Raw genomic sequence first — 13,593 nt, forward strand, 5'->3', positions numbered from 1 at the left:
GTCCGTGTGATTCATCTCTAACTCTGTGTCTGCAGCTCCGTCCAACAGGAAACCAGGCGACCCTCTCATCATCTCCGACATCAAGAAAGGAAGCGTTGCACACAGGTAACCAGATACGTGTCCAGGAAGTGATGCTGAATGAAAACGGCATCAGCTGTGTAGAAGTCAGGTTGGCTGGTTAATTAAGCCAACGGTGCTGGGCGCTCTGTAGGTCATGTGTTCTGGAGGGTGAAGCAGAAAATGTGAGTTAAAGAGAATCAGTGTGTTAGCATCGGTTCACTGAACGTTAAATTAAAACACGTTACAGGATTATATAAGAAAATTATAGAATATTAACTAATGTGACAATAATTCACAGCAGATATGTTCATTATCATAGTAATTCAATAATAAATGTCAGAACATCTAATGATCACTGGTCTAATCTGGTGAAACAAAGGACTTAGATCATAAAACCCGTACCTACATGAGACAGTTCCACTTTAATGTAATATTTAATTCATATCTATTGATATTGAGTTAATGTTTTAATGATTACAGTGTCCTTCCTTATTGATTTTTACTTATTTATTTTGTTTCTTAGGACGGGAACGTTGGAGCTCGGAGACAAGCTGTTGGCCATCGATAACATCCGGGTAGAGAACTGCTCCATGGAGGAAGCTGTCCAGATCCTCCAGCAGTGTGAGGAGCTCGTCAAACTGAAGATCCGCAAAGACGAAGACAACTCAGGTGTCCCCTTAATCCCTTCCTCAAAGAAACAGATTACACTGACACCTAGAACATCAGCAGGCGTTGTATGGTGTATTGTTCTAGACAACCTGAACCTAGATCAGCCCAGATCAACCTAGGTCAACCTGGATCAACCTAGATCAACCTAGATCAACCTAGATCAACCTAGATCAACCGAGATCAACCTAGGTCAACCTGGATCAACCGAGATCAACCTAGATCAACCTAGATCAGCCTAGGTCAACCTAGATCAACCTAGATCAACCTAGGTCAAGGAGCTTTAGTAACGTCTTGAATGTGGCCTCATCAGATGTTTCGGTCTGTCAAAGCTCCTCAAAACATTAATATTGTACCCCTGGAGCTTTTAGAACCTGTAGAACCTGTTCAAGGAACATAAGTACACTCCTTAGTCATTTGCTGTGGTTTAAAAAAAAAACATTATCAAACATAACTAGAACCTGGTCATTTAACTCTCAAAGCTCCTCAATAAGACCAAGAAACTAATCTTCACCCTCTGAACCTTTAGAACCTCTAGGATCTAGATCAAGGAACCTCATTAAGGCCTTCTCTGTGTCTCCTAAAAGCTCATGAGACCTTACTAGCACATAGTTAAGATACATTTACTGTTAAAGCTCCTCAATGACTCATAGAAACTAATTCTGCAGCCCTGGAACTCTAAGAACCCTGAGAACCATGAGAACCTGTTGATGGACTTTGCTAACAACTTGACTGTAGCCTCCTCAACAACTCAAGACCTTCTCAGTGGCTCTCAGCCTCATCACATATTCGTAATGAAAACAGTCTGTTAGACCTCAGTCTTCTTCCTCTAGCTCTGATCGTCCTGAAGTTTAACCGTAACCCTAGAACCTCACCAAGGATCCAGCAGTTTAGATTAAACCTCTGTCAGGACGACCCGTCGTCATCAGCTGACCGTTCCCCAGCGTCGACCTGGTATTAAATGAATCTGTGTTCAACATGTCAGATGAACAGGAGGTGTCCGGCAGCATCATCTACACGGTGGAGCTGCAGAGATACGGAGGACCACTGGGCATCACCATCTCTGGCACCGAGGAGCCCTTCGACCCCATCATCATCTCCTCACTGACCAAGGGGGGTTTGGCTGAGAGGTACGATCTGACTCTTTACATCCTGGGACGTCTCAGTACAGTAGAGGAGGAATGAGATATAAAGTGGAGAATGTCGCCCTCTGCTGCTAATAATTAATAATATCATTTTATTTAGAGACTGTTTCCTCATCTTTCATTCACGGCTTTATTTTATTACAGTTATCAGATTGTTGTTGTCATGGTTTTTAGGACCAGTTTTAATTTGGTCATTTTTATCTTTCATAGTTTTAGTTGATGAAAAGTCATTTGGTCAACACTCATTTTATACGTCGTCTTTAGACAAAATAATAATCAGATTTCTCACTTCAGATCGATTTAATGAAGCTTGTAAAACAATTAAAACCTTTAAAGGACACATTTTAGCCGCCACACATTTCAAATCTTAAACTATAAATCACAGGTTTGAATAGTTTACTGTTTTACTTTGTCTTTGTCTTTCACTCCAGGAACTACGTTTACAGAACAAATCCTAGCTAAATGCTAAATGCTCATCGTGATGCTCCTTCCTCCTCATTTGTAGCCACGGGGCTTGTAGCAGCTAGTTTTGGTAGCTGTCCCCTTATCCAATCACATGACATTTTGACAGTCACACATTTAGTCATCACTTTTATCATCTGATATTAATTTAAGCTCGTCTAGCAACACTGTTCACTATAAACGTCCTGGGTGTTTGTGTCCGTGCAGGACGGGAGCGATCCATGTGGGCGACCGTATCCTGGCGATCAACAGCAGCAGTTTGAAGGGGAAACCTCTGAGTGAAGCCATCAGTCTGCTGCAGCAGGCGGGAGAGACGGTCACACTGAAGATCAAGAAGCAGGGAGAGCGTAAGTGAACGCTTTAATAAACGTGTTCACGTCTTTAATCAAACATTTAAACACGAGAGCAGCAGAGACACGTGACCGTCTGTAGTTTGATCGACATGAATCGTCTGTTTGTCGGTTTCAGTATCGAGCCCGAAGTCGTGCGTGATTGGTTCGGGCTTGGGGCCGGGGGTGGGGCTTAACCAGGAGAACCAGGACGGAGAGGAGGAGCCTGTTGTCATGGTAGCGCCTCCGACAAGCCAGAGAGCGTTCAGCACCCTCCCGTCCGTGGACAGCGCCGTGGAGTCCTGGGACGGCTCCAACATGGACGGCAGCTACACCACCCCTGGTAGGACTCTGACCTCTGACCTCTGACCTCTGACCTTCAGGCCCTTATTAATTCACATCTAATTAAATATTTCTCTCCGTCTTTCCGTTTAGCGCCGCCATTTCAGTCGTCTCCGTACAGTTTCCACGAGTGGCGCAACGCCAAGACGACCAACAGCCAATCGTCTTCCTCCGCTCGCCAGCGAGCCAATCCGCTGTCAGATCTGGGGCTGAGTGACGATGACTGGGACCGCCCACCGCTCGGAGGGTGAGGGAAGAATAAACATAAACAGACGTGACTCTTTACTCTGAAAAGCTTCGAGAAGCGTTTATTGTGTTGTAGATTAAACTGTTTCCTGTTCAGACCTGATATTAACACGTATCTCGAGGGATCTGATCTCAGATTAAACTACAGATGTGTTTGAGATGCGGTCACTCAGTCCAGATGTGGAGGTGGTCTGGGCCAGGTCACACTGATGGACCACATACTCACCTGTTGTTTAACAGGACAATGTTTGTGTCTACAGAGGCTGTAATCTGCCCAGTGGTCTAATCTCTGACAGCAGGTACCGCACTGACCTTTGACCTTTAACCCCCCCCCCATACACAGTCTTCTGTCACTCCTCTAGCAGAAACCCTCACCTGGTGACCTTTGACCCCCGTCTCACCTGGTGGACCTGTACGTCGTCACTGCACACGTCTCCTCCTCACCAGCATGACCAGAACACCTCCAGCCTCCTACATGTGTTTGTTATTTCCCATCAAGCTGTTCTTCTTTCTGACTTCCTGACCTCTGACCTCTGACCTTTCCCCTCCCCCTCCCCAGGTTCACTGTGGGGCACGATGGGACGGAACCGGACCAGGAGGAGAACTTCTGGTCCCAGGCGCTGGAGGATTTGGAGACTTGTGGTCAGAGCGGCATCCTCAGAGAGCTGGAGGTGAACAACACTGTCACGATGACTACCTCACATGTGTTAGTAGAAGAAGAAGGTGTCGTATTAGTGGTAGGGTTGGAGCTCAAATGTAGAAAGTTCTGAAGCAGCAGTTCGTTTAAACGCCAACATCAAACTTTTTTACCACATTAAAAACTCCTGGAACCAGATTACTTCCTGTCTTCAGGTTGAATTACTGCCCTGTGTGTTAAAAGTTATATTTTACTGGTATTTGTTCTTTTATCAAATACATGTTTATATCGTCTTTAGTTGCTCAGCAGTAAAAAAGAGAAATGACTCCTTCTCTTCCAGGAGTCTGGAAAGGAGACGCACCTCCTCACTCTGGTATCCTCCTCCCTCCCCTCTACTAACTCACCCCACATCCTCCCCTCTCTCTGTCCCCCCCTCTGTAACCGGACCTCTTCCAACGTCGGACATGTTAGCTGGTTTTGAATGCGACTCTAACTGCACTCTAAGAGCAGCGAGCTACAGACCATGGTGGCGTCATTGTGACATCTCAGTGACATCCTCCAGCTTGTGACCAATCACGTGGCACAGTCATGTTGCATCAGGCATGGCAGTTTGAGCAAGGCATGCCAGCAGAGCTTGTGCAAGGCCTGATGGGTAGTTGTGTCAGTCATGCATGCGGTCTGATGAGTCCTTGATTCTGATTGGCTGAAGTGAGCATCTGTTGAGTGACGTGAGAAGAAGCTTCCAGTAGAAACAACAACACATCTGGTTAGAAAACTAAAGACCTGGTCTGTAAATCAATCGATAAGAACAGTAGTAGATACTAAAGTAGAGACGGTGTCAATGGATTGGTTGGTTTAGTAGAAACAGATGATGACAGTAGATCATTAGATTCTGTCACCTGTCAGTGGTAAAAACAGTAGATCTAACCCTAACACCTTCTAGAAATAGAGTCAGGAACATCAGTAGAACCTGTTGATGGTGAAAACAGTAGAACCTCTCAGTAGACTCTGTCAACATAAACAAGTCCCGTCTGGTCCCAGCTGGAGTCAAAGGTTCTGACCTTTAATCTCCATGTTTTCTTTAACATCCGTCTCTAATTGATCGTCTCTGACTGCCGCTCTCTGATTGGCTGTCTCCAGGCAACCATCATGTCGGGCTCCACCCTCAGTCTGAACCACGACCCCACCCCTCTGCGCAGCACGCTGGGACGCCAGGCGAGCTTCCAGGAACGCAGCAGCTCCAGACCACAGGTTTGGATCCGTCAGATTATGTTGTCTGGAGTGAAAGAGTTTGTTGGTGTCGTCTGAAGAATAATCTTCATATAAACGTTTCCAGGTGACGCCTCGCTCCAACACCTTGCCCTCTGACCCTCAGCGCCGAGCCTTTGCCATGAGGAAAATGAGGCAGGAAGTCAACGAGATCCTGAACCAGAACCCTGTAGAACTCCACAAGGTGACGTTTGGCCCAGTTACACTTCACTCCGCCGTGATGGACTTAAATCTGCTGGTTCTAACGGTGATTCTGTGTTTTCAGTTGACACTAGAGAAAGTCTCGGACCTGGAAGACTTTGGTTTCAGTGTTTCTGACGGTTTGTTGGACCGTGGTGTCTACGTTAATAACATCCGACTGGGAGGACCGGCGGAGATAGGCGGCCTTCGAGCCTACGACCGAATACTACAGGTACAAAATCACAAAAACACAAAAACAGCTAAAACTAGAGCAACTAGATGTGTTGGGTTTGTTTAAGACGTTTCATCTTAGTCTTCAGTTCTTAATGACTGGTGGAGAGATTCATGAGGAACATCTGTGGGTGGTGTCCATCTGAACCCTAACTCCATTTTTAACAAACCCAACAAGTCCAGTTATCCTTGTTACACGTAGGTTGATTTTTCGGACCATCACGGTCATCCAGGTACAAAAATACTCCACTTTCAGAAACCTTACAGCAACTTGGAGCAACAACGGCAACAAATCATCAACTCATAGTTGAGAAGATCCCAGTTAAACAGTTGAAAGTGAAAGCCTCTCCATTTTAATCTCTCTCCAGATCAACCATGTGCGGACCAGGGACTTTGACTGTTGCCTCGTCGTTCCTCTGATCGCAGAGTCTCCGAACCGACTGGAGCTCGTCATCAGCAGAAACCCCTCGTCCTCCACGCTGGCCAATCACACCGACGGCACCGCCAACAGCAGCCACTCACCTCAGCCAATGGGCAGCGATCTGGGCCCCTCGGAGCTCTCCATTGGTCACGGAGAAGACGGAGGTCCAATAAAGTGGAGTCAACCGGGAGACGGGTTGGGGGTGGCGCTCGGGGTGGGGCAGGTAACTAATAGTTCCTTATAGCAAAACAAAAACTGGATCAAACTCGATACAGCCGGTTCTCACCAGACTGGACTGGAGAACGGTACAACAACTTTGAATCAAACTGGTTCACAGTGGACCTCCCATGGTGCTACACACACCCTCTGGATGAACTTTGACCTTTGACCACTTACGTTTGAGCCTTGAACTGCTGATGCAGCCTGAAAGCACACTGACGGACCGGGGCAACTCCTCACGTTTTCACCTGAACCAGTTCTGCAGGCTGGTTCTACTGGTGTCACTGGAACCAGAATCATAACCACTGATCCTTTTGGAACCACAGCTGGAGCCTCTGGCCTAAGTGGTCCAGGATTAATGGTCCTACTGAGGCCACAGCCACGGGAAAAGATCTAACTGGTCCAAAAAACCAAAACTAGGTCTTGTCTGTTTTATTAAAGAGCCACAGGTCCTAGGTACATGGGTTCTGGTCTTAGTCAGAGCCACACCCAGTGGTCCAAGATATGGTTCTGGTTCATGGTCTCACAGGTAACAGGGCCATAGGTATCAGTGCTACTGAAGCCAGAGCCACAGCCAATGGTCTTACTGGTTAAAGACACATACGTGCTGGCCTTAGTGGTGGCAGAACCATGGCAACTGTTTCCTCTGCAAACCTGAACCACAAGTAGTGTTCCTATTGGTCCAAGGCACGCGTCTTGTTCGTGGTCTTAATAATCTGGGATCCGTGGGCGCTGCTTCTGGGAGCCCAGAGCCATGAGTTCTGGTCCTACTAGAACCAGAACTCACTGTATCTTGCTCTACCGGCCAACAACCTCAGCAGCACCAAGACTGATGGGACCCAGGTCCAGAATCCAGAACCTGCTGATGGACAGAAAGGTTGCCAAGGAGACTAGGGATGCTCCGGTCAGACTGTCGAGGCTTGATGTTATTGGGAACCGAATCAAAACCGAGCCAGTTTACGTCACAGTCCAAAGTCTGTTTACTCAACCAGTCAAGCATCTGACAACCGCTCTGTTAGCATACTTCTGTTTTCACCAACACTAGATATGGTTTGAGGAAGAAGGAAGGTAAACCAGGAAGTACCCTCACTAGTAAAGAAGGTTTAAGGGTTAGAACAGTTTAAAGTTCAAGATCAGAAAAGGGATAGGAGGACGTAGAGTCTGGTGAAGACAAGAATCTAGAAGGGTGGGGCCCAGATTCCTAAATATGATCAGAGTCAATCATGTCCAGTTGTTCGTGGCTGCTGAAAGTGACCCAGACCACCAAAAATATAATTATTTAATTCACATGAAGCCTCAAATATTTTTAAGAAAACCCCAAAAGCACTTGACCGACCTTGGTCCCTGAAAGCTGGCAGACATCAACAGACTGGACGATGGAAATCAAACTTTGATTCGTTGGTGTCAGATTTATAATGGATTAGCTTCAGGAAACATTAATTTGACCTTTAAAGAATGAAAAGTGATTTACAGTAATTCATCAGCTGACACTGATCGGAGAATCCCTGATGAGATGGACTCAAAGACGAAGGGTTTACTGTTAAAACTTTAGTTCTGTGCCATGAACGAGCTGCAGACTGGAAGAGTCATGATGATGATGATGATGATGATGATGATGATGATGATGAAGACGACACTGAGCAGTTCAATAAGAATCCTTTTTCTACTGTTTACACCCGTTGGACTGGCCACACTGTGTATGTATGTGTGAGTGTCTGTTTGTGCGTGTGTGCTAAAAACATGAGGCCAGTTAAGCCCCTCCCACTTCTAAATCCTAATTCCTAGTCGTGGCTTTGCCCCGCCCCTCCTCTTCCTGCGACCAATAGGAAGCCAGAGCAACAGACCAACGGCAGTTCTGATTCAGCTGATTGGCTGGAACCAATCAGATAACAAACATTTCCTCGCCTGTCTGCGATTGGTCGACACAAAAACCAACCAATCAGCTCCCGGGAAGAAGCCAAGCATGCCCCCGCCCTGACTCCCCCAAGCCCCGCCCCCTCCCCCCCCCCCCGGCCCCAGTAACAGTGATCTATTATGCTAATCGATCGGTGTGTTTTTTGTTTGACTGTTGTCAGTTCTCTCTGTTTGTTTGTTTGTTTGTTTCCATGGCGACTGAACCTGAAAAGATGTAAAATAGATTAAAGAGCGGTTCCGTCCTCTCGCTGTTCACATCAAAACCATCCAACCCCTGAAAACCTTCACCTCATAACCACGAAAACATAAGAAAAAAAAGTCCTGTTAAAGCAGGAAACCTGTGAAAGTTAATACTCAATTAATACTAGTGTGTGTGTGTGTGTGTGTGCGTGTGTGTTTGTGTGTGTGCGTGCGTGTGTGTGTTCAACATCTTCCGCTCTCACCTCAGTCTGAACTCACTATTTAAACCGGCCAATCAGAACCCTCCCTCAGCACCAACAACCAGTAGAAACTCTCCCCGAGCTGGACGGACAATCCAGCATCTGCCCGGCAACGCGCTCCGGATTAGAGAGCTGTGATTGGCTCCCATACTCCGTCCCAAACTGTGACTCTGCTGGATTTCAAGCACAGTGCTAGCATGTGGTTAGCATGTGGCTAGCAGACACTGAGCGTTTTGCCATAACATGTGGCGACACACACAACACAAGGCTAGGAGATATGTTTACCATCTATCAAACGTTTGGTTAGCACTATACGTGGTTAGCATACAGTTTATAAAAGGCTAACGGTTAACATTATGTCAGCACAATGCGAGCCCAGGGCCATCTCGGCGAGTGTATGGTTAGCACAAACTTAGCACAAAGCTAACACAGGGGTAACATCTATTAAAGAGAGTTTTAATGTGTTAGCAAAACACCTGGATATTAAAGCTGTGACTTAGCACGCGGTAGCTAAAATAAAGTTAGCACACAGCTGAGACAAGGCTAACACTTTAGAAACATGGATAGCCAACACTGCTAATGTTTGGTTAGCATACAACTTACATCAAACTGACATCCTTCTAGTTGTTTGGCCTGCTTGAGCATACAGCTAGCATACAGCTAGCATACAGCCAAAGTAAGCTGAACACCTAGATGGAATGTGATAGCACAAGGTTAACGTCTACACCGAGGCTAACAAATGGCTAATGGTGATTAGCATAGCAGGTAAAATATCTGGCTAACACAGTTTAGGGTTAATAGAGGGCTAACACTTTTGACCTCATACACTGTAAGGGGCAGGAAGTTAGCACTTAGCTGAGCTGCACATGATTAACATCAAGAAGTCTAACAAATGGCAGAAATAGCGAAAATATGGTTAGCATAGCAGGTAAAATATTTAGCTAACACAGTGTATGGGTAACACAGGGCTAACACAGCTAGTCTGATCTACACCTTGATAATGTAGCTAGCACAGGGCTAACAGTACATTACCAACACAGTTCTCATACCAATATCACACAGCTAAGGGGCTAACCTGGGTAGCATATAGTTAGCACAGACCTACAACAATGTTCTTTTTAGCTCACAGACAGGACAGAGCTAACACTAGTGTTTAGTTAGCACATGGCTAGCAGTCAGTTAGCACATGGCTAGCAGTCAGTTAGCACATGACGGAGCGCCTTGTTTTTAAGACAACATCACACGAACCCCATTTCATCGTTCAGCTGAGACAAAACTGTTCCACCAATAGGAGCAAGCCACGAAGCTGAGGGGGCGTGGCTTCAGGACGGTTTGACGAGTGCGACGACCTAAAGCCATACACACTCTGTTTGTGTGCATGTAGGAAGTGTGTTTGTGTTAGCGTGTGCATTTGTATGCATGTCTGTGTGTGTGTGTGTAACATTGCAGGGATTTGCACTCACCTCAGCAAGCCGTCCACACACACACACATAAAACACACACACACACACACACACACACACACACACACACACACACATGCATTGCACTGCCATTTGAAATAGTGGGTCAGATTAGTTTCCATGTAGCTTCACCAACCAACCAAACTGTATTTTTCTTTAAAGGAACAGGGATGTTGTAAAGTATTTTTGTACAAATTTAATACTTTGGTAGCATGACGTTCCTGGTGTTTGTCCCGTCGGGCTCCACTGATCTCCTCCACCCCCCTTTGTATGAACGACTACTGAGCAACAATAAAGATGAAGACCTGCTGGGACGACTGGACTCCACGTGTGGTTTCTTATCAGCGTATTGCACAAGATTAAACTTTATTTAAAAACTAAAAATGAGTTTCTAATCTCAAAATCACTGTTCAACACTGTCTGTAGCTAATCATGGCTAAAGCTAAGTTAAATTTTATTCTCCACACAGTTACCTCTTAGGAAACATATCTTTATCCTGTTTATTACACATAAATAAATAAAACTAGCTGGTTCAGTTCATGAGTTAGAATAGCTACACAGCTAAATGTAGCTAGCATAGCAGTAGCAGCTACATAGATATGATCTGGTGAATTAACGTCCTTAAATTTATTTAGTTGTGCATTAATGTATTTATTTTTAAATAAGCATAACATTAATTTTCTAAATCAAACTGATTTAAACGGGTAAACAGGCTGGGCTTTAATAAACTAATACGAAAAAAAGGCCAAACAAAAATATAAATCAGTTGAGTGGCGCCAAAATCCTAAAACCGGATGTGACGCAACGCTCGGCGCTCGACGCTCCTGCCTGCTCCGTGGATCTGCGTTGGATTAGTCCGGTCTTCGCTCCTCTCTTCTCGGTGTGTTGTTGCCGTTAGCTGCTCGGTCTCTTCGGTCTCTGCGTCGTAGTGTCACGAGCCAACCGGTGGAAATATTCACCGACGTCCGTGTTGGATAAATAAAGCCCGGGACGAAGCATGTCCACCGCTCTGGAGAGCTACATTAACCGTATCCTGGTTCTGCTGCTAGCCGGCTAATAAGCTAACATGCTAGCTGCCCGTTTGAATGAATGGATGAATAAACGCTTGTTAGCTTAGCGTGCTAGCTAGGATGTGTGTTTATATTTCATTCTCAGTAGTAAAACCGCTATTTAGTAACATATCGCTGCGCTTTTAGCCAGAAACACGATGCTAACGTTAGCACCAGAAGCTCTGACAGACATGTTATTGATCTGAGATGATGTTAAGACTTTAACTCTTGTTTTATTTGTATTTTATTAACTTTAAACTGGTTTAAACCTCCAGTCAGGTGTTGTCGTTTTCTTTAACCCCTGCTTGTTCAGGTACTGTGGCCATAGTCACCTCAGACGGAAGAATGATTGTGGTGAGTTCAAAGACCTCCTGACATTTACAGATTCATATAGACCCCCCCCCCCCCCCCCTTTGTCCTGGTCTGATCTCTAGAGTCCAGGGGCCTCATGTACAAAGACTTGCGTAGATTTACTTGACCCCTCCCTGCACACCTCTTTTAAATATTCAAATTATATTTAAATTGACCCTCCACCTGAGATTCCTCTCTCTGTTCGATCAGAAAACAAAAACATAAGAATGAATCAGACGGGAAAGAAGAAGAACTTCACAGAAAGAGAATTGGAGACGCTGCTCACTGGAGTGGAGATGTGCAAAGATGTCCTCAGATGTCCTCTTTGTCCCACATCGTTGGCGTAGCCACGTACAAAGTCCCCGGACATTTCACTCTTGATACATCTGAACTTTTCTGTGAGCGCAACCTTCGTACATGAGGCCCCAGGTTAAACAGGTCCAGGTGTGAACACTGGTCTGGTCTCTAGAGTCCAGGTGTGAACACTGATCTGGTCTCTAGAGTCCAGGTTAAACAGGTCCAGGTGTGAACACCGATCTGGTCTCTAGAGTCCATGTTAAACAGGTCCAGGTGTGAACACTGGTCTGGTCTCTAGAGTCCAGGTTCAACAGGTCCAGGTGTGAACACTGATCTGGTCTCTAGAGTCCATGTTAAACAGGTCCAGGTGTGAACACTGGTCTGGTCTCTAGAGTCCAGGTGTGAACACTGATCAGGTCTCTAGAGTCCAGGTTTAACAGGTCCAGGTGTGAACACTGGTCTGGTCTCTAGAGTCCAGGTTAAACAGGTCCAGGTGTGAACACTGGTCTGGTCTCTAGAGTCCATGTTAAACAGGTCCAGGTGTGAACACTGGTCTGGTCTCTAGAGTCCAGGTTAAACAGGTCCAGGTGTGAACACTGATCTGGTCTCTAGAGTCCAGGTTAAACAGGTCCAGGTGTGAACACCGATCTGGTCTCTAGAGTCCAGGTTAAACAGGTCCAGGTGTGAACACCGATCTGGTCTCTAGAGTCCAGGTTAAACAGGTCCAGGTGTGAACACCGATCTGGTCTCTAGAGTCCAGGTTAAACAGGTCCAGGTGTGAACACCGATCTGGTCTCTAGTGTCCAGGTTAAACAGGTCCAGGTGTGAACACCGATCTGGTCTCTAGAGTCCAGGTTAAACAGGTCCAGGTGTGAACACCGATCTGGTCTCTAGAGTCCAGGTTAAACAGGTCCATGTGTGAACACTGATCTGGTGTCAGTCCACATGTGGAGGTGGTCTGGGACACATGTGACCTCCTTCCTTTGGTAGTGTGAACACACTGAGTCCTGGGTCACATTAAAGACCACCTACTCAACAGGGCTGATCTGAGGAAGAGGAGTTTCTTCTTCTTTCTTTCCTTCGTTCATTCATTCATTCCCTTTTTCACTTCTTCCCTCTTTCCTTCCTTCCTTTCTCCCTTCTCCATTCCTTCCCTATTTCCTTCCCTTCTTTCCTCTCTCCTCGGGTCCATCCTAAAATAACTAACATCAGGTGAGTCACCCTCTGACTGAATCGTATCCCGGTCCCTTCACGTCATGTTTGTCTCCATCTACTGGTCTAATGGTGGTACTACATACGGTAAATACAGTGTAGCCATCTTGTAGCGAGGGTTAGCTTAGCATTAATATGTAGCATGTCTTGGTTTGTTCAGGGGACCCTGAAGGGCTTCGATCAGACCATCAACCTGATTCTGGACGAGAGTCACGAGCGAGTCTTCAGCTCCAGCCAGGGGGTGGAGCAGGTGGTGCTGGGACTCTACATCGTCCGAGGAGACAACGTGTGAGTTAGCGATCTGAAACTTACTGACGATTAATTCAGGTTTGTTTCTAGTTTAATTTACTCGTTTGTTTGTGTCAGGGCGGTGATCGGGGAGATCGACGAGGAGACGGACTCCACTCTGGATTTAGGAAACATCAGAGCCGAGCCGCTCAACTCCGTGGTCCACTGACCTCCACTGTCTCCACGGCAACGGAGCCTCGTTTTCTCTTTGTATTTTTTTATAAATAAAATAAAAAAGAATTGTTAAAAGTTGTTAAATGGACTTTTTTTGTCAAACTGGGATTGTTTAATAAAGTTTCATTTGTTGTAAAAAAAAAAATAAAAATCTTGTTTCTTTTATTAAACTAAAAGTCAAAAACAACAAATGACACC

At 45.8% G+C, this 13,593-nt stretch overlaps 2 protein-coding genes across 2 annotated transcripts in view; both read left to right on the forward strand.

Annotated features, from left to right (window-relative positions):
* The window catches only part of grip1 (glutamate receptor interacting protein 1), a 49,171-nt gene extending 38,859 nt beyond the window's left edge, over positions 1–10,312 (forward strand). Inside the window, exons 15-25 of the mRNA XM_084573957.1 lie at positions 36–105; positions 584–729; positions 1,712–1,856; positions 2,541–2,680; positions 2,802–3,005; positions 3,098–3,251; positions 3,810–3,921; positions 5,028–5,138; positions 5,224–5,340; positions 5,422–5,568; positions 5,936–10,312. Of these exons, the coding sequence (XP_084430083.1) occupies positions 36–105; positions 584–729; positions 1,712–1,856; positions 2,541–2,680; positions 2,802–3,005; positions 3,098–3,251; positions 3,810–3,921; positions 5,028–5,138; positions 5,224–5,340; positions 5,422–5,568; positions 5,936–6,232 (1,643 nt within the window). The 3' untranslated portion in view covers positions 6,233–10,312. The remainder of the gene's footprint in view (positions 1–35; positions 106–583; positions 730–1,711; positions 1,857–2,540; positions 2,681–2,801; positions 3,006–3,097; positions 3,252–3,809; positions 3,922–5,027; positions 5,139–5,223; positions 5,341–5,421; positions 5,569–5,935) is intronic.
* Positions 10,313–10,887: 575 nt separating this feature from the next.
* lsm8 (LSM8 homolog, U6 small nuclear RNA associated) lies at positions 10,888–13,530 on the forward strand. Its single transcript, XM_084573959.1, has 4 exons — positions 10,888–11,052; positions 11,387–11,427; positions 13,094–13,221; positions 13,300–13,530. Exons 1-4 carry the CDS (start codon positions 11,022–11,024, stop codon positions 13,388–13,390), a joined length of 291 nt encoding a protein of 96 aa, XP_084430085.1. The 5' UTR covers positions 10,888–11,021; the 3' UTR covers positions 13,391–13,530.
* The last annotated feature ends 63 nt before the right edge of the window (positions 13,531–13,593 follow it).

The sequence above is a fragment of the Chelon labrosus genome (assembly GCF_963514085.1).
Source record: "Chelon labrosus genome assembly, chromosome: 23".
Lineage (NCBI taxonomy): Eukaryota > Metazoa > Chordata > Actinopteri > Mugiliformes > Mugilidae > Chelon > Chelon labrosus.